At 44.1% G+C, this 26853-nt stretch overlaps 2 protein-coding genes across 4 annotated transcripts in view; one reads left to right on the top strand and one right to left on the bottom strand.

The window, feature by feature from the left end:
- The window catches only part of ACAA1 (acetyl-CoA acyltransferase 1), a 50280-nt gene extending 34636 nt beyond the window's left edge, over positions 1-15644 (top strand). Inside the window, exons 6-12 of the mRNA XM_068235942.1 lie at positions 906-1004; positions 3009-3089; positions 5320-5510; positions 9791-9970; positions 10063-10118; positions 11955-12100; positions 13525-15644. Coding sequence (XP_068092043.1) covers positions 906-1004; positions 3009-3089; positions 5320-5510; positions 9791-9970; positions 10063-10118; positions 11955-12100; positions 13525-13600 — 829 coding nt within the window. The 3' untranslated portion in view covers positions 13601-15644. The remainder of the gene's footprint in view (positions 1-905; positions 1005-3008; positions 3090-5319; positions 5511-9790; positions 9971-10062; positions 10119-11954; positions 12101-13524) is intronic.
- A 1820-nt stretch (positions 15645-17464) lies between these two features.
- Positions 17465-26853, bottom strand: part of DLEC1 (DLEC1 cilia and flagella associated protein) — a 99425-nt gene continuing 90036 nt past the window's right edge. For 2 of the 3 annotated variants that reach the window (XM_068235935.1, XM_068235933.1), the window contains exons 32-39: positions 26025-26147; positions 25832-25926; positions 25505-25595; positions 22930-23124; positions 21331-21492; positions 19794-19947; positions 18598-18721; positions 17465-17979 (exon numbers count right to left, since the gene is read on the bottom strand). In XM_068235935.1, the coding sequence (XP_068092036.1) occupies positions 17856-17979; positions 18598-18721; positions 19794-19947; positions 21331-21492; positions 22930-23124; positions 25505-25595; positions 25832-25926; positions 26025-26147 (1068 nt within the window). In that variant the 3' untranslated portion in view covers positions 17465-17855. The remainder of the gene's footprint in view (positions 17980-18597; positions 18722-19793; positions 19948-21330; positions 21493-22929; positions 23125-25504; positions 25596-25831; positions 25927-26024; positions 26148-26853) is intronic. The other variant, XM_068235934.1, reaches the window with a different exon arrangement.

The raw sequence follows: 26853 nt of genomic DNA, 5'->3' as shown, positions 1-26853 counted from the left end.
AGTATATGTAGGCAGGTGTATATGTCCCCAGTATATGTAGGCAGGTGTATATGTGCCCAGGTAGCCAGGTGTGCCCCCAGCCCCCCACCCGGAGGGAGCAGAGCAGGGAAGGCGAGCTATAGGGACAGCGGGGATGGGCGGACATCTCCCCCCCCCCCCCCATCCCTCACCTTTGTGCTCCCCTTCCTGCCTCTCCTCTCCGGCGTTTTTAAGTGTCGGCCCGGCGGCGAAAGTGGGAGGAGACTTACCTAGTTCCAGTCGCATGGGACGCTCCGCTCTGTGTGCGGCTAGAAGACCAGACTAGCCGCACACTGAGCGGAGCGTCCCATGCGACTGGAACGCAGGAAGTCTCCGCCCACTTTTGCCGCCGGCCCGACACTTAAAAACGCTGGAGGGGAGAGGCAGGAAGGGGAGCACAAAGGTGAGGGATGGGGGGGGGGGGAGATGTCCGCCCATCCCCACTGTCCCTATAGCTCGCCTTCACTGCTCTGCCCCCCTCCACACAAGCCAGGGTGAACGGCGTTCACTTTGAAGAAAAAGTGGATGGACGCCGTTCACCCGCGTTCACGCAGGACTCGACCACTGCGCACACCCCACTTTGCAGTTATTTATTTGTAAAAAATGTTTGGAATCATGTATGATTTTCGTTCCACTTCTCACGTGTACACCACTTTGTATTGGTCTTTCACATAGAATTCCAATAAAAGTGATGCATGTTTGTGGCAGTAATGTGACAAAATGTGGAAAACTTCAAGTGGGCTGAATACTTTTGCAAACTACTGTATCTGATGGCTCTGAAATTGGGGCTGTTAGATTATTTAATAAAAACCCAAGATAAGTTTGTCACGCATGGTGAAATTGGGATGCACAGTAAAGGCAAATTATTTGTTATTTATGTGTTTCAGGGTGGAGTCAATGAGCCTCAGGGTAGTTGGGGACATCGGAAACATCAGTGCTCGTGCTGGAGATGATGCTAAAGCCAGAGACTGTCTAATCCCTATGGGGTGAGTGCTTATACCATGTTGCATCCTACTGTCGTTATGTATATGAGTATATGGTCACTCATGGAGTGTGTTGCCTTTCTATCTCCACAGGCTGTTTTACATTTTTTGCTGCACTTCAGAGTAAACAATACAGTTCATTACACTAGCTATCCCTCGTAGGCTCTTTCAGTGTAATACCTCCCAAGCCCAGTTTAAAGGGAGAACCAATTAAAAAAAAGTACATGCTGCATGGGCTAAGCGTTAATATGTACAGTTCCAATCCTACTAAGAGCTAGGCCTGGTTCTTTTTTTATTAATTCAATATGATCCCATATGGGAGCTGAGTACACATTATAATTCACCTGTGGCATTCAAGTCTTAAAAATTGAAACACTCCGAAATGGTTGTGCCCTGGGGAAAGCCCTATAGGTACTGGTAAAACCTGGATAAACTTTAAGTCTGCATTAAAATGAATTGGCCACAATGCCTATATGTAGTGTCTGATGGAGGTGATCAACAAGCATAAGTAACTCACTCCCAATGAATGACCTCAAAATTTAAAGGACAGCTGCGGTGAGAGTGATATGGAGGCTGCCATATTTATTCCTGTTAAACAATACCAGTTGCCTGGCTGCCCTGCTGATCTGTTTGGCTGCAGTAGTGTCTGAATAACACCTAAAAACAAGCATGCAGCTAATCTTGTCTGATCAGATAATAATGTCAGAATCGCCAGATTTGCGTATGCTTGTTCAGGGTCTATGGCTAAAAGTATTAGAGGCAGAGGATCAGCAGGACTGACAGACAACTGGTATTGCTTAAAAGGAAATAAACATGGCTGCCTCTTTAATTGACCTTTAAGATAGTATGCCCGATAGGGGTAGTCCTGCACCTTCTCTGAGTTAGCTACGCAAGTCCACTACAAAAACCCCCAGCATCTACCTCAGTATAGCCATTTGGGACAGGAATACACTGGTCCACAAGGCCAATACAGTGTGGGTGCAAGAAGATCTTCTCAGAGAGCCCCAATACAGAAAACAGAGTAGGGGAACTCTGCTCAGCGTCCGTAAGTATGGACAGTTTATCCTTTAGGTAATCCTAATACCTAACATGCTTCACTCTTTAAACAGGGCTTCAACAGAGGACCACCTGTGCATAAACAATAAATAGCTCAAGCATCCCCCCCACTACAACAGTAGAGACCCCCACTGCATGTGTGTGCTGCCCCCCCCCCCATGTGAGTCCCCTATGTGTATTGTCCTGTGTCACCCATGTGTGTCCTCCTGTGTTCCCCATGTGTGTCCTCTGCTTCCCACTTGTGTCCACTCTGCTCCGCATGTATACCTGATCCAGCGGCGATCACAGACCTATCCTGCACTGCTCCCCTAGTGCTGGCTTCTGCTCATCGCTTCATCAGCTGAAGCCGGCACTAGGGGAGCAGTGCGGGAGAGGAGGGGTCACGATGGATCAAGTGAGCTGATGCTGCCCCTGCTTGTAACTATACATGTGGAGCAGACACCGTGGTGGTTCGTATCGGCAGAAGTTCGTAATTCAGGGGCTCCCTGTAATTGGCATATAAGACACAGTGACTTTTTTCCCCCCTTTTTGGGGGAGAAAAAGTGCATCTTATATGCCAAAAAATACGGTAAGTTCTTATTTCTTTCTTTTTTTCCCACTTCTCTTCCTTCTTCTTTTATGTAGAACTGATCCATTGTTGCAGTGCTTTAAAGTACATTGAATAGTTCACATGCCTAATTTACTGTTCCTGTTGGAGCTCGCAATGTGATTGCCCTGCCTCAATCTGGAGTCCGTTATCCTGCCAGTATGTTTCTGGGTTGTATGAGGAAACTGGAGGAAACTCACATAAACTCTTGCCAAGCTTTATGCATCAGCCCATCAGCAAATACTGCAACAGACACTGACACGATTAAACCCATATGAGATGTCAGTGGATGGTAATGCTGCTGGGTTATGTGTTTTGGTTACAGGAAGTATACTGATTGCCTAATCATGTGTGTGTTGTTACAGGATTACATCAGAGAATGTGGCTGAGCAGTTCGGGGTCACGAGGCAGAAGCAAGACTTGTTTTCTCTGGCTTCTCAACAAAAGTGCGTAAACTGGAACATCACTAATGATTTAATAGGGGGATATTGTCCTATCTCTTGCTATATAACCTTTAGATGATGCACCGGTACATGAGGACGTGTCTGTTGTACTGGGCTGTTCCGCTGTCTGTATATGGCGGATTCTCATGAACTCTGTGTATGTTTGATAGGAGACAGATGGTGATGCTTGAAGATTGCAGCACACAACACACAGTTTCATCATCCTGACTTGTAACGCATGGATTTATTTATATTCCAATAACAAGACTGTTTATTTTGGTCTTAGGGCCCTTTCACACTGGGGTTTTTTTTTCACGTTAAATGTGTATTTTTCACTGTATGTTTTCACGATTATTGAGCAATCATGATTAGCATTTTTTTTACATTGCAACCGCGAGTGCTCAAAAATCACACAAAAGTTGCATGCACCGAGTTTGCATAAACGCGGCAGTGAGTTCACTGCCATATAGGTAGCATTACACTAGCACTTTTGCAATTGCTGGTGATTAGCGGTAAACTGCCGCTATTTGCCAGCGATGATGAACGAGCCTTTAAAGAGTGTAGATAGTGTAGAAAAATGCTTTTCACTGTTTTCTGCCCTGATCGTGGAGATCTGCCACGGTTCATGTAGTGACAGGAAAAGTAAAACATTTTCCTGTAGAGCCAATTCCGAATCCTAGTGATGATGTAATCGTTTTTACTTCCTGTCCCTGGAATTTCCAAGGTTCATATAATTATTATTGATAAAGCGCCAACATACCCTGGCGCTGTACAAAGTAAGAAGCCAACATGGGGTACATGATAATACAGACAATGGTATTTACACCAGACACTGGTACAAAATACAGAATATGGTAATTGCAGTGGCAAATGTTACATGATGAATAAATAAAATGTATAACAAGCTGCTAGACACAAAATGAATAACTAATTCCAAGACACAAAAGGGTGAGAGAGCCCTGCCCTGGTGAGCTTACAATCTAAAGTAATAGAGGTCCCAGGGACACAAGTAAAGGAAGTATTAGTACATAATTCTCATGTTGGAGAGTTACGGAGCCATCATTTCCAGAAGAGGCAAACAAGGTGGCAATGCTCGCGCCAAGGCCAAGACTCTGCTCCCGGGCTGGGCTGCAGTTCCCATTCAGCCGTGTTCAGTCTGCTGAGGAAGGGTAAGTATGCAGAGCGGGTGGGAGGCGGAGCTCCAGTCTATCTGGCCGCAGTGCTGTAGTATCTGACAACAGAGATCTGGGAGCTGGCTGGCAATGCCGCAAGAAGACCCGCACCATCCCCTGCCACCTGCAGCTGGCCATGCGCAACATCGAGGAGCTCTACAAGCTGCTGGGTGGGGTGACCATCGCCCGGGGGGTGTCCTGCCCAACATCCAGGCCAGGCTGCTACCCAAGAAGACCGAGAGCCACAAGGCCGCCAAGAGCAAGTTCTCTGCAACAGCCCCAAGATCCTCCACAGCCGGACCTAATGTACCACCACCGACACAGTTGTGCCAAAATCAATTCTGGGTACAACTCACGTTGTACTTGGCAAAAATAAATGATTCTGATTCTGATCATTCCCACTTTATCCAAAGCTTAAAGCAACCCTTAAAACAGTTAGATACAGTACTCGTGTATGCAGAGGAAAGTCTCTGGATCTCATCGAGCCTTCCCAATCCTCTCTTTGTGCCCTCTGCCCCTGTAGGAAGAGACGTTCAAGAAAATAATGCACCCTCTCTCTGGGGGTCTCGTGGAAGCTGTTGGAGTAAAGAAACAAATCTGGGCGGGTTTTTTTTTGCTAGCAAAAGCTAATCATTTATGGCCATCCTTATAAATGTTATACAGAAGCTGCATATCACTATTGATTTTTTTTTTTATACCCATTTCTAAAAGATGCAAATCAAAACAGCAGCAATATGTAATAAAACAAGAGCTGATGTAAATCCATGAGAATGACTATCCTCTAACATTCCCAATGATAAGTGCTTATAACTGACAGGATAAATTATCAGGTGAGACTTTCATTGACATCGCCACTTTAGGTTGGAGGGGTCATTGCAGAGTTGGCTGTTATTACCACAGCTGTCTGGCGGTTGGCAAATGGCGGCGGCACCGTCCCCAGCTAACCATGTGAAATGTCCTCCTACATAACTTGCTAAATTTCTCCAATTTCCAGATAATCCAGAATCATTCATTAGTCTTTGTCAGTGTCTGCAGATTGTGAAACATTTGTCTGCTTTTAGGGCTGCAGCTGCACAGAAGGCGGGCCGCTTCAGAGCTGAAATCGTTCCTGTAACCACCACAGTGACTGATGACCAGGGCAACACTAAGACTATCACAGTGACTGAAGATGACGGCATCCGGCCGAGCACCACTCTGGAGGGACTGGCAAAGCTAAAACCAGCTTTCCAAGCAGACGGAAGCACTACTGCAGGTGGGCAGCCTGACTCCTATTTAATATGCCTTTTTAAGGTGCCCACTAATGCCTAGTACACACAATGCAATAGCCTGTAAAATCGATGTCTCAAATCAATAATTTCCAGTATGTCCTAGCTGCTCCTGATTATAAGCAGGTTCAATTTTCAAATTATTGCTGCACAAAATCGATCCCATTCTCAATCTGATCAGACATACTGGAAATTGATACAACCTGACATTCTGTCGGGGAAACTGCATCGTGTGTGTACCAGCCCTAAAGAGAACCAGAGATGAAGCACCCTCTTGTATTTTACCTTATAAATTAGTGGGAACATGACAGTAAACACCTAATCTGCTCTTTTGTTTCATTGTTCTCTGTTTAATCTGACTGTTATCACCTCTGATTAGCATCCCTGACTGAGCACTCAGTCTAGCTTTGCTACGGAAAGATTATAGCTGAGTCTGTCTTCTCTGGTGTCTTTTCAAGCCCAAGCCTGCCCCCTTGTGACTCTGCTGTAATGACTCAGCTATAATTATTCCCTGCAAAGCTAGACTGAATGCTCAGTCCGGGATTCTTATCACAGCTGATAACAGACACTTTTAGCAGTGAGGATGAAACAGAGAGCATGGTAATTGTTTTCTCTAATGTTCTTACTGATATATATGGTAAAATACACAAGGGTGCTTCGCCTCTGGTTCCCTTTAACGATAAAGTAATGATTGTACTCTCTAACCACTTCTTTCCAATGTGAGAAGATACCTAAAATATCCATTAAAAGTAGATTCACTCCATTTATCCTTCTGCATATATTTGGTAAGATTGTACAATCAAAGTTGTATCATTATTATTCTTCATTAGTAATATATCATTGATGGAGACATTAAAAATTATTACAAGAAGTTATTGATTTTAAGAGGATACTCTTTTAACTTTTTTACTTTGATGTTGTTAGTTTTTCACATTAATATTAGTGATTTATATAGCACCAGCATCATTGTACAAAGTATAACAATACAAACAATACAGTTAGCATTACAAAGCTTATGCAGTGAAAGAATCCATTACAGATTTGTACATAATGGTGGAAGATCTGTATGCACATTACACAGCATTAGGAGACAAAAGGGAAAGAGACACCTGGCTGATTGGTCTGACAGTCTAAAGGTAGCCATACATCTAGCAATGATGGGCTGATTTAAACAAGAGACAAATATCTCCCTAATCGAATATGATTAGAGAGAGATCTGTTGGCTGCACACAGACCAATTCCCGATCAATTTCATGCTGAAATCTATCAGGAATTGGCCTTGTGCTGACATGACACTGTCTGCCCTGATGTTTAATGTGCCCAGTGCACTCTATACATTACCAGTCCGAAGCCTATGCTTGCTCTGGGCTCCCTCCGTTGTCCATACATGGGCGCCCCACGTGGTTGCCTAGTAAGGGGACGAGTGTGACGTCACGTGCCCGTGTTACTAGGCGACCACGTGTGGGTGTATATGGACAGTGGAGGGAGCCCAGAGCAAGCGGAGGCAGTGGACAGGTAATGTGTAGAGTGTACTTGGCACCGGGGGGGGGGCACAATTAGGGTGGAGATAGTTGGGGGTTTCATCGTGTTTGTCACTCATCACAATATCGCTCGGTGTTACCGCCATGCACCAATTCCAGCATGTCTGCCCTTAAGTATGACCACTTTAAAAGGTTAAGGGATAGTACAATAAGTAAGGGAAGCTGTGTACGAGCCCCCTGCACATGGTCAGCAGAGCGGACCCGATCAGGATTGGCTATTTCCGCCGGGGCCTGAGGGAAACCTGCTAGTGCGGCGGCAGGCCAGTGTTATTGTTTTGGATTGTTCAGGGCTGGAAGGGGAAGCCTCATTAGGATCCAGAGGCTTCCACCTTCTGAGGTAAGTACTGTATTTTTTGGACTATAAGATTCACTTTTTCTCCCCCAAGAGTGAGGAAAAAAAGTAATTGCGTCTTATAGTCCAAATGCAGGAAGTTTCTGACATGTGAACGCCTGACAATATGAACCTCCAACCCACTGCAATGTTGGGGACTCCCTGTACTGTGCCCATGCAGAGGAAGACACAGGCAACACAAAAGGGCATAGAGGAGGACACAAGGAGGACAGAGGAGGACATAGGGAGACGCAAGGGGGCATGAGATACAAAGGGGGCATAATACCCCTTGACCATGGATACACCAAGTTTAGTGTATATTTTTCCCCTGGTTTTTGTCCTTTAAAACAAGGAGCGTCTTATGGTCAGGAGCATCTTATAGTCCGAAAAATATGGTATCTGTTTTCTTAATTTTTAAACGTTACAGATTCTCTTTAAGTGTGAACTAGCCCATTGATTAACATGGGTTCTCAGTTTAAATGTTTTTCCTATGCAGAAAAACTTGTATGAAAACAGACAAGTGTTAATATTTACACTTCAATCGTAATGCTGCGCTCTCCAGACCTGGAATAAAGACAAGCTCCACATAGGGTAATATTGTTCAATAAAACACATTCATCCTCTTCCACGTCACCCGTGTTTTGTGTTACCCAGGTGTCACTCCAATCAAATTCCTCACCCCTTCTCACTAAATGCTCACCAGATTTACACCACCTCAGCTTATCAGGTGGGTCTTAAGCCAAATGCTGGAACAGCCAGCTCGAACTTGTTTCTGCAGAGGAAAAGAATTTCTCCACATAGGGTAATACAGTTCAATTCAGGGCATAAAATGCTTATGACTGCAAATGCTGTGTCTCCCTCTTAACACCTTGTGAATGTGCCACATTACACACTGCATGCCATACTTCTCACCAGATCTTCCCCACCACTTATATACGGGTGGAAACTGCGCTTTTTAAGAGGGTTGCAATCACGACTCCACTTGTTTAAAACTGGCCTCTTACAAGGTCCTTCCGATTTATTCCAGAGTGAAATTCTCAATAAAACATACATAAAAACAGAAAAAAAGCCACATAGCGTAATACTGTATACAGATTGCCTCTGTGCGCAATAATCAGTTCACTTACGCATCCAGAAGCTTATTTCGCATGTAACAGACACTTAGTGCCAATGCCTATCCATCTGGTGCAGGGTGCGTCTCCACCGTCCACGCCAGCCCGCTCCGCCGCCTCTCTCGCTCCCAGGGTTTCCAAGAAGTGCGCCTTTACTACGACCGGCCGGTCCGTGCGCTTCCTGGTCAGTGCGCGACGTCAAACGTTTAAACAAGTGGAGTCGTGATTGCAACCCTCTTAAAAAGCGCAGTTTCCACCCGTATATAAGTGGTGGGGAAGATCTGGTGAGAAGTATGGCATGCAGTGTGTAATGTGGCACATTCACAAGGTGTTAAGAGGGAGACACAGCATTTGCAGTTATAAGCATTTTATGCCCTGAATTGAACTGTATTACCCTATGTGGAGAAATTCTTTTCCTCTGCAGAAACAAGTTCGAGCTGGCTGTTCCAGCATTTGGCTTAAGACCCACCTGATAAGCTGAGGTGGTGTAAATCTGGTGAGCATTTAGTGAGAAGGGGTGAGGAATTTGATTGGAGTGACACCTGGGTAACACAAAACACGGGTGACGTGGAAGAGGATGAATGTGTTTTATTGAACAATATTACCCTATGTGGAGCTTGTCTTTATTCCAGGTCTGGAGAGCGCAGCATTACGATTGAAATTTAATTTCCAACATTGGACTTTCTTGCAGCGATCCCAGTGACTTTTAACGCAGTGATTCAAGTATTTTCTATCCTAATAATTTGAGCCTTGGCGCAGTGTTCTTTTGCTTTTTAATATTTACACTGTCGTAAAACAGTCTAATTTCTTATGCTGGGTACAAGCAATCGACAGGAATCAGATGATTATTTCCATCGTGCCCGATCAGCTCCTGTTTAATAATAGGGTTGATTTTCTGAAGTTATCACGCGAAAATGATCCTGTTATCAATCGGGAGCAGTTGGGACACGTACTCATGATACAACTTCCTGTCAGATTACCCGTCGATCGAACAGGAAATTGCATTGTGTGTGCCTAACATTACGCTCTAAATAATGATGGAAGTGTCTTGTTTTTTCCACTTTTAACTTTTAGTAATGGGTTACCCTGTTTAACCTCTATGACATAATTGCATGCTGACAAGCAAAGTGCTTTGATAAGCCTTGCTTGTACAAAGGTTACTTAGATAAGGTAAGATTTTTTTTTTTCTTTTAGACTTCGGATGAGTAGAATCAATTATTTGCTTGTACTCATTTTTGACTTTAATAAATATAAATGTATTTTTATCTTTTAATACGTTACAGGAAACGCCAGTCAAGTGAGTGATGGAGCTGCGGCAGTTTTGCTTGCTAGGCGATCCACGGCAGTGCAGCTGGGGCTCCCAATCATTGGGGTTTTAAAGTCCTTTGCAGTAGTTGGGGTTCCTCCTGATATTATGGGGATAGGACCGGCCTACGCTATACCTGTGGCGCTGGAGAAAGCAGGTAGGTTTTAAAGAAATTTGTGTATTGCAGACCACTTGATCTGTAGGCGAATAAAATAAATGATAGATTACGATGTCTTTTTATGCGTGCAGGTCTCACAATTCACGATATTGATGTGTATGAAATTAATGAAGCATTTGCTAGTCAGGTGAGTTCCGTTTCATGACATTAGCTGTTTAATCCGTTCCCTGTCCCTATATTGTTATTTACTGTAAGCGGCAGCGACACTTACTGTTTCACCTCCCCCCATCCTGCCAGCCCCCAAAATGCAAAGACCTGATCAGGACACTTGATTGGGTCTCCTCGTTAGCATGTCATTTCATGTGTACGGGCCCCGAAGGATGATGTCAGCAAACAGTGCCACTCCGTGGTGGAAGAGGAGACCCGATCCAGCGTCCTGGCTTATCTAGCACAAGATAACTGACGCGGCTGCTAAAAGGTAGTAAACGTGAACCTGTCAGATGTTTGTCCTCAGCAGTAATGATAATATACATGGTCACTTCAGTAAAACGACATGACTGATTCAAATTGTATAAAGGAGGTAGAAAGAGACAAGCACTCCACACTTAGTAGAATAAGTCAAGCTGCCCGAGGTTCCTTTGTTTAAAAGGTTGTTAGAGCAATAGTAAATATCCCTCAGCGCTATGTTGCAGCCATCCAGTGCACAATATACTGACAGGTGGCCGGCACACAAAAACCAAATACAAAGGCTCTGATCTCCAATCCACAAAATAAAATCCATTTTATTTAAAACCAGTTAGAACAGATCCAGAATCCAGTACTCACATTGTGGGTCCATACAAGTAGGACCCTGGTGCATAAACAAGCTTTCAACAATACTGCACTTTAAGTGCTTAAAGCAAGTATACAATAATTGGAAGTATAGAATTGCCCACTTCTCCAAATCGCAACCATGTTTCGGCCTTCTGCCATCATCGGGGGATATTTTACATTTTGCAAATTTTTTCTATGCTCTGCTAATTAAATCTGCTACATTTGCTTAGTTTTGGTTTTTGTTTTTTTTTGTACAAGCGGCGCTTGCCAACCACTGTGGTTCACTACAGTGTTGCAATCACGCCACATGCAGCATTTTTATTGCGGTCCCAGAATGATTACAGTCAAGAGATGCAGGGCCAAATCTCAATTGCTCCTGCATTCATTAAATCACAGGAAGTTTCTGAAATCGGGAAACTGCTCCTAGTGGGCCCCGGGCCTTAACCCTTTCCAATCCATTTTCTAAACACCCCCCCCCCTTTACTTTTTTCCACTGTGCATCCCTAGTGATTAGCTTAAATGCATCCACATAATATTTTATTTACATGGCACAATGGTGGAGGATGGTGTCGGCGTTGATCAACATGTCCAACAGCGCCCCTAGCAGCAGCCGTTTTTCTAAACTATGTTTAGCATTGGATCTATGCTGGAAAAGGCCAGTGTTGGTCATAGTCAGACATAGGGTTGGAAAGTGTTTAACATCCAGTGAAAGGCATTGGAGGACTGGGAGAGCTGCTTGTTGTAACTGTGTGTAATGCTGTGCAGTGCATTCCTCTAAGCCAGGGGTCTCAAACTCAATTTACCTGGGGGGCCGCAGGAGGCAAAGTCAGGATGAGGCTGGGCCGCATAAGGGATTTCACAATCGCTGCGCATCGCCGCCTCTGCCTGCCCTTCTCACTCTTCCTTCACAGAGAGGGGCGGGGAGAGGTGGTGATGCGCCGCGATTGACGTCAGGAGGGGCAAAGCTGAAGCTGAAAGCTCTGCCCCTTCCAGGAAATGCCGGCAGATTGCCACCCGGGCGATTTGGGGGCTCTGCAGCACTCGTTTAGCGGCGGTGATGCGGCGGATTACTTGGGAGCACTGAAGCGAACTATAAGGAAGCTTTTGCCAGCGAGGGCCACAAAATATTGTATCGAGGGCCGCAAATGGCCCGCGGGCCGCGAGTTTGAGACCCCTGCTCTAAGCAGTGTGTTTTCTGTGGTGTGGGCAGGCTGTATACTGTGTGGAGAAGCTGGGCATTCCTGCGGAGAAAGTCAACCCCAATGGAGGAGCCATAGCCATGGGCCACCCCCTGGGCTGCACTGGAGCCAGACAGACAGTCACTTTACTGAATGAGCTGAAGAGAAGGGGAAACCGGTAAGCCATGTTCTATTTCTGGCATTTGTTATAGAGTCTGTCCTCAAAAAATTGCTGAAGTCCCGTTTTTTGTGTTTTTTTTTTTTTTTTTTCCTTTTCTTTATACTTTGGCAATTTAGGGGTGGGGGACTGCTGCCATCTTTGCACTGGTTCAGTCAGGTGTTTTTGTAAAGATGGCCATGTGTCGGGCAACTTGGCGGCCAATCGACCATCCAGTTTGATTATTATAATCGAACTAGATGAAAATCAGTGCCGCCAAGTGCTTGCCCGACCAACAAAGCGACCAATTTTGGGATGAAAATTGGTTGCATTGTCGATCTCGCATGTTGCAAGATGTCGGGCCGAGGTTGGTTGGTCGGGTGTGCGGCAGTACGGCGCCTGATTTTGGAACGAGCAACGACACAATGAAACTCCCGCTGTAATGTATAAATGTGCCCCTCACCACATGTGTGCATTTATACATTAGCTTTCCTATAGCCACCTCCGCGCGGTGTCTGTCCATCTTGCTGGTTTCTAACAGCCTCATACACGCTAGCGGGGCATAGTGTATGATGTCACACTTTGCGCCTCCAGCTTGTATGCGGTTGTTAGAACCCTGAGAGATGGACGGACACACTGCGGAGGCTGGTACAGGACAGGTAATGTATAAATACACACGGGGGGGGGGGGGGGGGGGGAGATTTAGGGGCTCAGCCGATTCCCTGAAAATGTCCTGCTAAATTCAGATGGAAATCGGCCTGCTGTATATGGGCAATTTCGACAAGGAGACAAATTTATCTCTAATCATATTTGATTAGAGATAAATTTGTCACTTTGTAGAATCCGCCCATAATTGTCAGTCGTATGGCTACCTTAACAGCTTTTTCTCTTCTACAAATAGGGCCAATGGCTATAGGTCTGTATCCTACAATACATTTGATGAGATTACAATTTTGTAAATGATAAATGCAGCCAGAGGGTTGGCTAGAATGATCGCACAGCTGTTGGTATCAGTACATGAAAAGCTAGTGTTGCATGGAGCCAGGGCCGGGCCGAGGCATAGGCTGGAGAGGCTCCAGCCTCAGGGCGCAGTGTAGGAGGGGGCGCACAATTCATTCAGCTGTCATTCCTAATTGTGTTTGAAGCAGAAAGAAATAAGAAAAGGGGATACATAGCAGTGATTGCAAGCCAGATAATTAGATATTAAGGTGTTGGGGACGTTGTGGGCCCTGTGGCCCTCTTAGTCTAATAGCAATCAGTGTGTGACAGCTGGGGTGGGAGGGATGGAGGGGCGCACTTTGGTGTCTCAGCCTTGGGTGCTGGAGGACCTTGTCCAAGCTCTGCATAGAGCCAATCACCCGCTCATTAATGCTGTGTGGGAGGATCGGGATCTGTAATTTGCTGTTTAGAATGTTACTCATATACTGCTGTCACTTATATTGCAGCGGTCTGGGGGTCGTGTCGATGTGTATCGGGACTGGGATGGGAGCAGCTGCTGTGTTCGAATATCCTGGAAATTAAATCCTAACATCAACTGACCATAAGCAATGGCTCATTTTCCAGAAGAATGTGACAGAACTGGATTAATTCTCTTTCCTGTTATTGTCCTATTTTATGACTGAAGTTGTGATTATTAAAAATGAATACAAATAATGCTTTTACAGGAATAGTGCAGCAGTGAAACTACTGCTAAAATGTGGCATGTGCAGAATTCCCTGAGATACTAACAAAAGCTTTATGTATGAGCGCTGGCCACAGGCGTATAGAGTACATCCGGTACATTCCAAGTCAGGGAAAGACCCATCCTGGTCCATGCTGTAGCTCTACTCCGACAATAAAGCTAGAGATAAAGAATAGCCACTAGTTCATTACAGCTAGTTACTGGGTGCATGAAAAAGGGGCCTGGCTGGATAACGAAATGGCGCCAGTGGATAACAAAATCTCAATAACGATAAACATTGTTAAAGAAATTGGTTAACAATAAATACCATTTTAAAACAAATGGAAGATAACAAAATAAATGAAAGTTAAAAAACGTAACGTAATTCATCAGTACAGCTTTTCCCAACCCTACTCTTACACAGAGCCCTATCCTGGTGGTGCCTAAAACTAATCTCTCCCTTGGTGGTGCCTAACCCTAAAAACCGCCCCCCCTCCTCCCGGTGGTGCCTAACCCTAACCACTCCCCCTCCAGAAACCCCCATTTACACATTGAAATATCTTTGATAACGTAAAAACTACATTCAAGCGAAATGACAAATTATAATGTTGCAAGTTTCTAAAACGATAACATATTTCAAAAACTTTAATGTTCTAATATTGCTAACGATATTTATCGGGCGCCTTGTTTCTGCTTTTTTTTTTGGCCATATTAATGATAATTAATGATAATTGCATTAGTTTATGGAGGCACCCTTTTCGTCCACTAGTCGCCAGCGCCCTTATTTCCTGCTTCCTAGGTACCCTACTAATATACTTACTCAGCAGAATATAGTGGGTGGGATGCAATTGAAAAGCTTACAAGGCGGCAGCCTGGATAAGTTTACCATCCTCACCCGCCCCCTCAGGTGCACTAATTACGGTGTAAATTCCAAATGATTGTGAGTAGGTAGCAACTTTAAATCAATTTGGAGCTCATCTCTGGTGGCCATCAAGGGTAGGCCCAAAGTCATTCCTTGCCTAGGGCACCATTTCACCTTTAATCCATCTCCGGATACACAGGGGGTCAGAGGTGGCACAGGTGGACTGAAGTTGACAGAAGGAGTCACAAAGAGAGATAGGAGGCACAAACAGATGTATGGGTGGGGCTTAAATCATGGGCATTTGCCCCCCCCAGGACCAATGACACTTAAGGCAGTGGCCTGGAATGCCTATGACTAAAATCGCCCCTATGTAGTGATACAGACAATAGGAAACCTGTAATGATGGCTGTTACCTGGCACAACACTGGACTGATAAAAAAAAAAGGGCACAGGAAATACCCAATAGTAGAATATCAGCCAAAATTACAGATGTTCTACTACTTCATATAGTAAAATTTTGGTAATATTTATTATAGCCTAACCCTCACACAATGCCTACCCTCTACCGCTGCCTAACCCTAAGATGCCTCCTGGCCATGTCTAATCCTAAGACCCCCCCCCTTTCAATGCCTACCACTAAAGACTGCTCTGCTGATGCCTAACACTATTTGTAGCTGCAATTTGCATACTCTTTTCACCATGTCACACCTTGCACCGTTTTCAACTGTTCCGGTTGTCCCCCATCTTGGGGAGAGTGATAGGATCCGAATGGGACACTCGACTCATGAGTGCAGAATAACTGTGTGATGCTCTAACTCGTATTCTCTTAAACATACTGTAGGTACATTACTTCTCAGGGACAATTTTTCTTCTTAAATTCACATCATTCATATATCTCAAACCTTTATACCCTAACTGTAAAATAAACTGAAGCACTTAATGCATTTCTAATAAAAAAAAGAAATCATGAGAAGCGATCTCTTAATGTAAATTACCTTATTATTAACGCTGGAACAGTTTATAATAAAGAACAAGAACAGTCACACTGGCTTCCTGTATTTTTTTTTTTTTATAATTATATATCACGTTCAAGGGACAAATGAATAGCAAAAATTAGGCATTGCCATGACAGCTTGTGGCGAATCTAGTTGGGTGGAGTGCAGCGTGGCTACTCTGGCGTCCGGTTGACAGTGTGTTTTTTTTTTTATTTTTATTACCACGGAACCAATTATTGTTACTTTTTGGGTCCTATATCTATTAAAGAGGACCTCCATACTAAATATAAAATTCCAGCAGCCTGCAAGAAAAAAAGTTCTATTTACCCGAGAAGTCTTGTCCCGCGATGCCCTTCCGAAGTCCCTGCGTCACCAGACTTCCGATGCCTGGCCCCGCCTCCTCTCCGCAGAGAAAAACTGTAGTAAATAGCTTGGCAGTTTTCTCCGGAGAGAGAGGAGGTGGGGCTAGGTGCCGGAATTCGGGTGATGCAGGGACTTCGGAAGGGCATCGTGGGACAAGACTTCTCAGGTAAATAGAACTTTTCTTGCAGGCTGCCGGATTTTTGTATTTAGAATGGAGGTCCTCTTTAAGCCGTCACTTGCAGATGCAGTGTGGCCACTCCTTGATTTTAGCTGTTTTTCACATGTTACAGTTTTGTAATTAGAGTATTTGTCCATTACGTGGTTCTATGAGAATTAATTTTTTGGTTATTGATTAGAGGATTTCTGGCTCTTTTTGTGTTTGTTTCTAGTGGGTTGAAAACACTCATCTCCATAGCAATGATGCAGTTTTGGGATGTATTCCATTTGCTTGATGCTTTTTGTGTGTCAGGATATAATGGTGTCTGGGTGTTTTAGGATATCACAGATCTAGTTTGTAGTGCCTGTTGAAAACCATCAACTCTAAAAAGTACCGCTTTACGTACATTTGAAATGGCCGCGGCCAAATTTTGGCACAGGTTGAAGCCAAAGGACGGCTTACCCTGCTGAAGCCAAACTCCTTGGTGGCGTTACTGCTAGTCCCCCTCCTATTTGTCACAACTTGGGGGAATACGTATTTAGGGCACCAGCTATTGCCAGCTGATGAATTGCCTCTTTCTTTTTCTAATTTGAGCTCTGGCTATCTCCGTGGCCAAATTAGTCACTGAGCGCCGAAATAGCTGTAATTCTCATTATGGCCTATGGCAACGCTCAAATTGCTGCACTGAAATTAGCTGACTCAAGCGCTCAGATCAGGAGTGTGCACTGAAATGTCCTGCTCCGCACAGTGACTACAGACAGCACACTCACCAATATTTATTTTATTACCAAAATGTGCATGTCCTCACTGGACCGATCCTCCTCTTCCTCTACTCACAATGCTGTAATGCCAACATCCTGTTCCGGGTCCTGGTCACATGATATGACGTGATCGAGACCTAGAGGATGGTGTCAGTGTTGCAGAACAGGATAGAGCCCTATCCAGAGCCCAGAACAGGTAAATATGAAATTGCTCCCTGCACCAACTCGGCATAGGCTGCCAGACTGGGGAGGGGTGGAAAAAATGTGGCCCTGGAGCGTGCTTATAATTTTACTTATGTGGCTGCTAAAGGGTTAAATGCTGCCACATCACACTTATGGGCAGCCCTACAGACATTAGGTTCTGTCACCTACAATGACTCTTCATGGCAGTTTCAGGTGATGGTGTGCTCAGCATCTGACAGACATTTGCAGTCGTTCCTAGGCGGAGAGCAGGTTGTGATCGGGAAGGAGAAGCAGGAAGTCTCCAACTGCACAAAAGAACAAAGTTACCAGCCCAGAAAATGTAACTGAGCCAACTGATATAAAAATAACCCAAAACAATCATAACTTATATTTGGCAACAAAAGTTTGTATGAGGCTTTAACATCCATATTTTATTTGAACCGGTCTACAAAGATTTCGCACATGCTTTGTGTGAATAATTGTGATTTGCAGAAGGGGAATATCTGTAGCAGTCACACTGCAGGGCACAGGCGGGGATTCGCACACTACAGCTGGCCAAATTAGAGCCTCTCTGTTTCTTCTGACATCAGCTGCAGGTTTATGGTAACTGGAGTTTTGTGGTTCAGCTGCAACAGAACTGGGAAGTCTGCGGCAATTCTGGAAGAAGAAGGCGGCTTGGTGTAAATGATAGGAAACAAACCTGTTAAAGGGAGGTAGGAAATGCACTCCCTACATTTTCAACATATAAATATTTTTACATATTCCATTACAATGCGTAAACAATGATGGGATCATTTATGCATTGAGCAAGACTTCATATTTCTCATCATAGGATCCTTTCCCTTTAATCAGCAGCGTCAGAGGCCTCTCTCCCAGCATGCCGTGCACCGTCACCGCCGTCTCATAGCTGGAGTTGGTCCTAAAGTAGACAGAATCATATAATAAATTAGGGATGTACAATAAAATGCAAATGATTCTGAATTGGTGTTAATTGTTCACATTTGTATACAGTTACCATACATTTTGCATTAACTCCTGTTTACTTTAGGGATGGTCAGTGAGTTGCAAATAACAAAAAAAATGGTTGGTACCATTTTAAAAAAAACTTGCATAAAGATTACCATACAATATGAATTGCATTGTTCAGAACTAAAATAAATACAAGAGCTATAACCTGCGGCGGGGTTTCTAAACTCAGTCCTCAAGTAGCTGTGCACACAGACCACTGGAACTGATCTTGCAATATCCACTCCGACTGGTTGTTTGCAAACTGACCCAGTGTGGACTGAGCCAGAATCCTAGTTTACTGTGCTGATAACCGGAACATTGACCATAAAAAAAGTAATACCAATAGTTCTGTCAAGCTCCTCAGCTGGCTTTAGCTGTGAGTTTCTACTGCCATCTAGTGTTCATCTGTAGGCAATGCAGGGATTGTGCCATACATCAGACTGGATTCAAATGCAAGCAGCTTATGATCTTATGGCAAGTGTTTATTTCTCTTTAGTTGCTGCTTCCCTCCATTAATGTGTCTCCCTACCTTGCAGTGAAGGTGACCTGTAAGATCTCTTTACTGGTTGATGTGTGGCTGACATGAGCTTCCAGCGTCCCGCAGCTGGGAGACACTGAAAATACTTCCTGCTCATTGTGTCTTTCTTGCTTGTCTGAAACAGATCAGTGGAAAAAAATTATCATACATCTCTATATTACAATTTATCCCCGAAAGTAATTTTTTATTAAATCAAGTCCATAAGAAAAGCTATATAAAAAAAATATATAACATTCATTAACTTGTAAAATGTGTTTCAAGAAGAAGCAAAATTAAACTGACCATTACACATTCCCTTTTGCTTAAAATAATCCTGTAATGCTGTAACCATAGGCCTTATGCAGTAACTAGTGGTAATCTTGGCATGCAGACAGCACCCAGTAATATTACGGGCACTACTACAGCTGTTTATCGCTGGTTACAGTATTAGCGCAACCCATGGTACTAGAGTAATGCAAGCGTTGCTGTGGTGATGTGTAAAACTAACGTGCATTACCATAACAACCTTTGCATTACATGATTAACACAGGTCGTACTAACTGTGTAAGGATGAGTTCCCATCTACCACGGGCCCACGTACCACCAGCAGGAGCAAACAGTGTAGTCAGGCTGGAGCCGGGGGCAGATGCGTTTTAACGATAGGCTATATGGGAAATACATCCGCCTGTAAAGTATTATCGCAGATGGCACAGAAGTGTTGTATGCTTATCTCAACAGACCCAATAATGGGCAAGTGTGAGCTATTTAATATGTAGGAGCGTTCACTGTCATTTTAGCAATGCCATAAAATAGATTAAAAAATGTCCGTTTTACTCTCAAGTGGGAACTCTTAATACACTGCTGCGGTAGTACTGGTAATATTGTCATGTGCTGTCTCATGTGCTATACAACTAGTTAGTGCATCAGGCCCCATGTTTCATGAAGTGTACCCGAAACCTCGTAAAGTAAAGATTTGATACTTCCATTAGGACCTCCCGTGCATGCGCAGTAGACCCGGACTGACGCGACTGAGGCAATTAACGGGGCTGATTGCGGCTGAATGGAGGACAGCCTGGGATTCAGACGTGCTTATGTGGCTGGAGGTAGCCCCAGGTAAGTATCAAGTCTTTACTTTACGAGGTCTCTGGTACACTTTAAGAACAGCCAGTTTACAGAGTATTAAGTGGTCACTCCTATGCATGGTTTACCCAGAAGAGCCGTCCAGTAGCTTTTTGATCCACTTTTATTCAGCAAGAAAACCTCTCTTGTTCTTGTCTGTCCAACAAAGCAAGTCCCGAAATCCACAGAGTCACATGAGAGCTGCAGCACCGGGACTGTAACATATGCCTTCAGTGCCACTTGCTGCAAACATAAACACAAGAGAACCTGTTAGCTCAGCAATGCAAACATAAACAAAAGGTTTCATCACAGGAGGACCTGTCACAGCTCAGCAATGTAGGTATCATGTGAAATATAACTTTGCTGTTTGTCTAACACAGGTGACTGTAGAGAGTTTAAAAAAAACAAACAAAAAAAAACAAAGCAAACCAGAACTTGCCACTGGGATAATGCACTGGGAGTAAATAATTGACAGCTTGATTAATTCAAGCTGTCAATGAAAGCAAACCTGAATTGAAAAAAAAACGTATAAAACTATTTAATGTGTAGGAGCAGGGGCGTAACAATAGACCCTGCAAGGTATGCAGCCACAGGGGGGCCCAGAAGCCACAGGGGGCCCAGTCCTGAGAGACTGACAACTAAGGGGAAGGAGGGAAAAAAATCTGCTCTTTGCACAGTTGTTCTAATGACTGCATCTGCTTGGCCACTGATAAGGAATCAACAATGTTTTGCAGACAAAGATTTGTAGATATTCCCTATTCAATGTTCAGCAGGGTCTTGTGTACATCCTGCTCTACCCCTCCCCAACTGCTGTGGCCTGTAGTGATACTTGAGGAGACTGGGCATGGAGAGAAGGCGGGAGGGGGCCCCATCTAAAGTTTTGCATGGGGGCCCTGTGATTTCTAGTTATGCCGCTGTGTAGGAGTAATGGTAAACATAACTTTCTTGGAGCCTGGTGTTCTTTTCAGTTTCAGGGATATAACTCTTTGTGTGAAGTGGAAATAGCAGCCATGTCAGTATGATGTAAAATATGGTTCATTCAGCTTCCACGCAAAGTAACTTTCTGTATTTTTTTTTTTAGCACCATCCTGTTAGTAGGAGTGTTTGTTCAGCCAGGTGTTTTGACTTCTAGTTACTTTTCAGGAAAGCTGTATCTGCAATTCAACTTCCCTGACTGCACAGATGAAGCACCAGTTTATTAATCTGCAATGAACAGGGAACACTACTAATAGGATTGGTACTATTTGCACCCTTGTTCATCTCATTATGCCATTTCAGATATGCTTTAGGTATTTATTTGCACCTGGAATTCTGTACAAAGTTCTGCCTCAGCCTTTTTTAATACCAGTTCCCACAGATCAAAAATCTGCAGAAAAGTTAAATTCTAAGGATGGATACACGCATCCAATTTTGACTGGCCAATCACTGACCAATTTTACCACCTCCATGTAGTATGAGGGCCATCAGATTTTAAATACTAAGAACAGATTGTGCAGGTAAGTTCTCCTAGTGCATGGAAATAGTCAAACTGGTCAATCAAAATTGGATGGGTGTACACACCCTAAGCTTATCTCTACTTTTTCATATAAACTGTGGTGCCACTGAGAAGGGAAAGGGGAATCTCACCTGAGAGCTCTTGTTACTGTATTCTATCAGCAGCTGCTGGGAGAACTGCAGCCTCCTCTCGCCATTCTCTGACTGCAGCAGCCGGACTCCAGGCAGCATCTGATCCTCAGAAAGGTGTTGGTAGGTCAGCAGTTCCAGCGTCGTGCAGAACGCCACTTTCACCTGTGCAGCACAAAGCAGGCTGAAGCAATAGTGCGGGGAATGTTACTGCAATACAGGGAATGCACTGCGTCAGCACATCAGTCGCCAGGTAGATTCCGTGCCATTCTCCATGTAATGGCAATGCATCCATTGTTCACTGAAAATGTATGCATCATTGAGTTGTGTAATGTAATGGACAGGTTACCATTATAGTGTAATGGCATCACATCTGGGTGGCAACTGATGCACTTACATTCATTGTAAACCATCCATAAATGCATACTAGTAATAAGTGTAATACCACAAACTACTGTATACAGACATATTTTCTTCCTATAGATCAGTGTGTGGTGCCAGCATATTGCACATAGCTTTACAGAGTACTTGAATCCTTTAAACAAAGAGGTAGTGGTTGCTGGCACTCAATGTCAGACTGACAGCGCTCAGGAATGGAAGCTGGGAAAGGCACTGTGCTTGCAGCTGGTAGGGAAACCGTTTAGGAAAGAACAAGGAGTACAGAGTCGAGCACCAGTGTTAGATTTTCTCCAATGCTTTTTTTCATCCATTTGGTACAGATAGTTACAGCACATAGGAAATGATAGGGAGGCCTAACAGCTGTTTCGCGGGTCCCCGCACATCGTCAGAGACCTCTGACGAAGCAGGGGGACCCACGAAATGGCTAATTGGTAAGTAGGTAACTACCTGCACCTAATGGATTAAGTCATTGAAGAAAATGTAACACTGGTGCCTGGCTCTGTACTTGTTCTTTCCTAAATGCTTTACAGAGCACATCACATGTCTATCTTTACAAACTGAACATAAGGCTGACACTTTCTGCCCTCCCTTGCAGAGAACATCACCGTTACGATTAATTGGGTAGGGAAATACACTGGCAATGTCCTTGCAGAGCCAGGACAAGGTCCTCCAGCACCCAAGCCTGAGACACCAAAGTGCGCCCCTCCATCCCTCCCACCCCAGCCGTCACACACTGATTGCTATTAAACTAAGAGGCACCCCAGGGCTGCCAACACCTTAATCTCTAGTTATCTAACTTGCAGTCCCTGCCATGTATCTCCCTTTTCTTATTTCTCTCTGTTTCAGACACAATAGGGGAATGATAGCTGAGTGAGTTGTGCACCCCCTCCTACACTGCGCCCTGAGGCTGGAGCCTCTCTGCCTCAGTCCTGCTGCCTTGATAAATGTCCCTCACTGAACCATTCACACAGCTCACTGTCCCTCAAAGAGGATCCTTATCCAACACCTCCACCACACTGTAGGGGAAGTTTTTTCAGTGGAGAAGTAAAGCTACTTCTACCTCAATATATTTTTCAAAGAAGCAACTCTGCACTGACACTCTTTATTACTGGGTGATGGGTCCTACACAAATTATCATATTGGGAAAAAAAAGAAAACCGGTTTAAAGTGACTATCTAGCCATTTGTACAATATTTCCCATACCAGCATATTTTGTTGGGGATGGAGTACCATTTGCCCTGCCCTCTCCTCACGGTCACTCTGGGAGGTCTGGAGAATTTTGATTGGATCAGTGGCGGAAATGGAGAATGGTTTGGAAAGCAGCAGGCGAAAATAAAGAGGCGTCTCTGTGAAGTTCATCAGCTTCAAGTTCCGGGTCGTTTCAAATTCAGTTTGGATCTGTAGACAATACATAAGAAAACATAAAAATAAAATGATTGTTACCTTAGTAGCTGCAGAAGATTGGCATCACTGCTGAGCCAGAAACCATTTTCAAAAAGGAATTCTGCTCTGTGCACATGGAGCAAGCCTTGGTACCAGTGCGTGAATCATTATTGTCTGAAGGACATTCAGTTAGTAGCCGGTTTCTAAAATGCATTAAGCCATATTGGGGTCAATTCACTAAATTTCAGTAAAGCTGCCATGCGCAGGGAGTGCCAAGCCATTTTACCGATACACAAATAGCGCATTGTGTTACCTAGCTAACGCGAAAGCTACTGGTAATGAATGTGTTACGCTACTTGCATAATGCTTGCATCTTGCGTTATGCAAATAGTGTAATGCTTGCATTCCCAGCATTGTAGTGATACCTAGGTAATGGCTGTTGTGCTATATGTGCAATGCACATTGCAAACCTTGCACAAGTATTCGTAACACTGCCGTGAGCTGTACGAGAGGAATCAGCGCGGGAGACTTGGGCGCAGGATACAGCCAGTATATGGCTGATCCTGCTGCTGCACAAGTTCCTGGCTGTGTTAAATACTATTCCCCCTCCAGGCCGCCATGGATGGTAGGGAATGAAATAATTTGGCTTCCAGCAATTGCTGGAGGCTGAATTATTGTGTTTTAAATGCAACTTCAGCTCCTTCTTCTGACGGCACAGAAGTTACTCCCAAGTCTCCTGCGCTGGATTCACAGTGTTCGTGCCGTGAGTAGCCTGTGCACAGCAACTTTACTGAAAATTTGTAAATCAACCCCATTATATCTCTTTCAGGTAGGGTTCCTCATAACTGAAATTACAAGTAACACTTCTTGCCTGCGGGAAAAGGGGGGGGGTTAACTTACCCATGCTGCCGCCTTAGCTGCAGCATGGGTAAGTTCCACATCATTCCCATGCTTCCTCCTTTGACCCAGAAGAAGGAAGCATGGGAGCAACGTGGAATGCGAGTGGAACGCATGCGCTATAGGTGGCTGCGGCATGGGTAAGTTAACCCTTTCCTGTGGGGCAGGAAGTGCTACTCTGAATTTCAGTCACAAGCAACCCTTCTTTCAGGCTTTGAAACTGAAAGGTAAAGATAAATAAAGAACAGCTTTTGCTTGTACTTGAAGGACCATTAAATCCAAAATGGACTGGTGCCCTCACATGTTTTACGATTACAAACTCTATGGCTTCTTAGTGGCTCATTGCATACATATCGATCCCATTTCTACTATTATATGTGGATGAGCACAACTGAAAGCAAATTAGGCAATCTACTTTACTTACAGTGGGGTTGTCTGTTGTTTATCTTGGGCAACCATTATTACTAGAGACAATCAATTTATTCCATGGAAATTCTCCACTAATTCATGGAGAAACCATGTTATCCATCTGAGCAGGCGATTATGAAATACCTGGTCACAATCATGCGATGTCTCACGTTTGCTTCCAATTGTAGCGTATACAGGAAGCATATGTGTCACGTGACCATGAGGAGCCAAACAGAGACTTATACATCAATCTCCTGATCAAACTGATCTCCCACTTTTTTTAACCAAAAATTGATCAACTATCCTCCAGCCTAAAAGTAAACCTAAGACACTTGAAACAAAAGCATTTATACTTACCTGGGGTTTCCTCCAGCCCCCTGTAGTCAGCTACCACCCTCTATGTCGGTCTGGTCTCCTCCGTTGAGCCACAGTGGGAGTTTGAGAACCAGCCGGGTCGCGGGCCAGCAGCGCTCCCACCTGATCCGTCCCCAGGAGCATTCTCACAGGCACAGTTACAGTCTTAACTAACTGCAGAACACGCCATGGGAGCAGGATCAGAGGGGCAGCACAGGCCGGTACTGCACATGCACAGTAGTCCCCATCAGTACTTTAGCGGGGCTGGAAACAGCGGAACAGAGAGAAACGGGAGGATGGCAAGGGAGCAGACAGACAACAGGTGGCTGGAGTAAGTATAAATCCTTTAGTTTTAAAAGTCTCAGGTACACAGTAAAGCCTTGTGTCCTCATACACCAGGACTGTTGCCTGCAGGGATCAGTGTTTGATCCCTTAGACAACAGTTTGGGGCCAAGTTCAGTATAGAACCTTTGGTAGCTTGAAGCCTAGCAAAGCACTTCGTTGCTGTGGATAAAAGAGGAGTGGACACCGCGCTGCATGACAGAATGGGTGGGAGTTGGAGAACAATCAATGCCCTCAGTCGAGAAGATCCAGGATCAGGGGTTACTGTAGACATGCTAGATTCTTAGCAGAGATTAGTTGCCTTGACTGAGGACAATCTAGTGTGATGCAGTAACAGCCACAAAATGTATATGGACACCTAAAATAGAACCAGTAATCAGTGAATGATACCAACCTGAAAAGACTTCTTGTCTGGAATAAGGTCACTAGCTACAGAATAAAACACCAGCCCTTCCTCTTCATCATCTTCAACTTCTACAGTAAGCCTAGGAGGACAAGATAAGACCGTCACTAATGAGATAACTAAAGCTGGACAACAAGATGTTAAGAATTCCAGCTTGCATGCAAATCGTGGGTGCAGCCTGGGATTGGGCCATTCTAATGCACTTCCTGCTGGTATGGATTGGCACAGTACCAACATTACAATAAACTTCAGGACATTCTAACCAAAGACTTTATGGTCCCACCTTCACAGTGGAATAGGGAAGTATCCTGTACTCACAAAGCTGGCTTCACAAATGCCTGAAGCTCCATTTTGATGGCTTCCACCCCATATCCATGCATCCTCTTTACCCTCCCAGGAATCAGTTTTGCTGACTGAAAGTTAAGAGTTAAACAGAGATAATGAGAGATATTATTCAAATGCGAGTCACATTGAAAGTGAAAGGATTACCTTACCACAAAATAAAAATCACCTTGTCATCCAAGCTGAGAAATCCCAGGGCATACCCGCTGCATTCCACCTTACTGGTGACCTCAGAGAGCATTAGAGGCGTGAAAGACGCGTGTATGGAGCTGTGACCTCTGGCAGGAACTACCTACAGTACAATACATACATAGAGGCTACATAAAAATAAAAACAGCTCAACCAGTACAACATCTTGCAGTTACAACAATAAGGTAAACACATTTCAAGTATGAATTACTTTAAATTATTGAATGAAGTGGTGTACTTAAAATATTTTCTATACAACGTTCAGAGTGCATCCACTGCGATGCGATCCAATGGGCAAGAGTATCCCAACACAGTGCGTGACCGCATGCATTAGCAGTGGCAGTGAAGAATACTTTCATTGACTGTATACTTTACGCAACCGTCGCATAACATGCAGCTAGACTTTTGTCCCCTTGGGTTCCTGTTTTTACAGGGAATGCAGCGCTGAAGCAAATAGTTTTGTCGCATGCACTGGTCGCGCAGTGCCTGAGTTGGGCAACACTATAGCAGTATTATAAAACATAACATTAAAAATCAAAATACATAAAATAAAACTGCTATAGTTAACTCTTGCAAAAGCTCCTCCTTCCCTGTAGTTGCCAAACAAAAAAAAAGTGACTTTAAAAAAAAAGAAAATAGATAATAACACTGTAATTTCCTTAGGGACTTAGCTTTTTTAATATGTACAGTATGTCATGAGGGTATATTACTGGTATTTTAGCAAATAAGGGCTTGTAATTATTGATAGGGTACAAAAAAAACACTATAATAAAATATTGTCACCATACATTGTACTAGAAACATCATTT

This window comes from Hyperolius riggenbachi, chromosome 5, assembly GCF_040937935.1.
Source record: "Hyperolius riggenbachi isolate aHypRig1 chromosome 5, aHypRig1.pri, whole genome shotgun sequence".
Lineage (NCBI taxonomy): Eukaryota > Metazoa > Chordata > Amphibia > Anura > Hyperoliidae > Hyperolius > Hyperolius riggenbachi.
Note: the sequence above shows the minus strand (reverse complement) of the source record. Positions and strands in the feature narration are given on the sequence as shown.